The sequence below is a fragment of the Pinus tabuliformis genome, chromosome J (genome assembly GCF_031772625.1).
Source record: "Pinus tabuliformis cultivar Carrire ecotype Pingquan chromosome J, CPIR1, whole genome shotgun sequence".
Classification (NCBI taxonomy): domain Eukaryota; kingdom Viridiplantae; phylum Streptophyta; class Pinopsida; order Pinales; family Pinaceae; genus Pinus; species Pinus tabuliformis.
Window position 1 is genome coordinate 227041124 of NC_142295.1, and position 2459 is coordinate 227043582.

Consider the following 2459-nt stretch of genomic DNA (forward strand, 5'->3'; position numbering starts at 1 on the left):
ATCGTTGTAATAAAAATTGATTTGTGTTATGTAGCATAACAGTGGCAGACACGTCGGTCAACATTGCTACACTACCACATGGCTGTGGTGTAGAGTGACACCGAGATTTCAATATTCTCACTCAAAATATGCAACTTTGATATTTATCCTCTTCGTTATAGCAAATAAACCTGATTTTATACAAAGCTATGAAAAATTCGACCTCACCATCTAGTTGTCATAATCAATTTTAAAACCTGGTGTAGTAGCCACGAACATTGTAGCCCTCCAAAGGAAGGAGGCTAGGCTGACTCCTGCTTATAACCAATAAAAGGGCGGAAAATGTGGGCAACTTCTCTGTGAGTACAGTCGGGAGGAAGCCCCTCAATAAATATTGTATTGGCAGTTGCATCAAGCTTAAGATGATCAGGTAGCTTGAAAGATGAACCGGACATTGCACTGTCAGGCAGTTTTAAAGCCGCATCTATCCTGGCATTGTAAAATTCTGAACTCCCAGACTTTCCAGCAAGAGCAGGATCTATGCCAACCCCTCCTTGCCTCTGCCCCATCAAAATTGGATCATCCAAAGGAGGTGCTGGTCCTAGCAAACCTACGCCTGTAACTAAATTAATCCTAGAACCACCTCCCTCAGCTGCGTATCTCCAGTACGCGTCTCCCATCGTTTACCGATATGTCTATGCAAAACCTCAACTTCAAACACACTATAAACATTATCAAATTGATTGAATCAGTCATAGAACACCTATTTGCAGACTTGGAGGCGATTAGACACGATCTGGTCGCATGAATACAAACAAAATTTGTGCTGTACTGAGTGCGTAGCGCGCTATCCCAGTGCGTAGCGTACAACCTGATGCGTAGCACCTGTGTATTTTTACACTAGCCGCGCACACCCAATGCGTAGCGCACTGCCTGGTGCGTAGCACACACCTCCAACGCGTAGCGCACATCTCAACTCTGGTCTACAGTCCTGAAAACAATCCATCGCCCTTCTAATCTGCAATTCGACGTCTGCTTCACACCTGCTGGTCTTGGGTTATAATTGGCAACAGGCCCAGGCTTTCAAATATATATATATACACCAACGTCTGGTTGTAGGTACTTTATAAATTGATCATCGTGCTCGCAGCCCTGAAGTAGTCAAAGGGGCACTCTGAATCCATTCGAACTGTCATCCACACTCCATCAGTGCATCTTCCCCCAGCTACATCGAAAAGGGAGCCAGATAGGTGGTTTAATAAGTATGATTTACCACTACTTTGTTTGCCCATTGATGAGACAACCTTGATTTTACCATTCCACTGACTCAGGACAGCATCATACAAGCCGAAGCGCAACAAAGTTGCTAGTGATATGCTATCTGCATAAGTGAGGTGTGGAGGTATTTGAAGCCCATCAAGCAATGGTTGTAGTCCATTGTTTTCAGCACGACTTATTTGAATAGGTACAAGACAAATAAGTTGACGGAACCAATTTCCCAACGGCTTGTTTGGATAGGGAGAGAACAAGACTTTTGTACTGTCTGTGATTTCAGCCAGTTGAACTTGGAACTGAATCCTGACATTTGAGAAATCTTTTCCCTTTTCTTCCTTTAACTGCCCAATAAGATTCTTCAAGTATTCTTCATATTTTCTTTGCCCGCGGTCTTTTCCAAAGGTGGTGTCTCTTGACTTGAGCAAAACATGGAAGTTAAGATCCCTGATACTCCCTCTAAATAGTGCGGGATCAACTGCAAATTTATCAAAAATGTGATAGATGTAGTCTAATGTAGCACTAGACTTCTGAGAGTCCCGGTCCATGGCATTGTTACGGTCTCTTTCTGAATTCGAATCTTGTTTTCCTAATTCTTGAAACTCCAAAACTTCTGTCGCTAAAACTAGATTCAAAATTTTAGAAGAGCAGCTACGCCCAACATCAGAGTATACAACAAGGTGAATCTGAGAGCCATAATATACAAGCTTCACCTGCAAATCACGAACATCTTTGACATTTACATCCAATAAAATGTTCTTTAGGAAAGACATGGCATCACCTAACACGTAAACTTTCAGCTCCAATTCTGATGCAGCCTTGCTTTGTCTTCCAATTACATTTGTTTTCTCCAGCCTATCTACTTGGTGAAGAACATACCCCGGGAAAAATACAAGGCCATTGACAAATATTAATGCTGTTGTTATGCTGTTGTTATCGCTCAGAAATTGTCTAAGATTTCGAAGAAGACCTTACTGCAGAATCTAACCAGTTACTTGATGTCGGGGATGTCGATGAAACTAATCCTTCCTCCAAATATTGCCATGTCTTTTCTGTTTAAAAGAATAGCTCTAGCAAAGGCATATGTGCGGTGATCCTTTTCTGATAAGTTGTAAAAGCTGTTTCCATCATATTGAACAGAGACTTTGACAGCCACCTATCTGAATTGGACTCTGACAGAGGACTTTGAGAAGACGGAGTCTAACATT

General features: G+C 42.0%; 1 protein-coding gene across 1 annotated transcript; it reads right to left on the minus strand.

Annotated features, from left to right (window-relative positions):
* Positions 1–281: 281 nt before the first annotated feature.
* On the minus strand, positions 282–659 carry LOC149226555 (RNA-binding protein 1-like). Its single transcript, XM_089380228.1, has one exon. The coding sequence runs from the start codon at positions 657–659 to the stop codon at positions 282–284; it is 378 nt and encodes a 125-aa protein (XP_089236354.1).
* Positions 660–2459: the final 1800 nt, after the last annotated feature.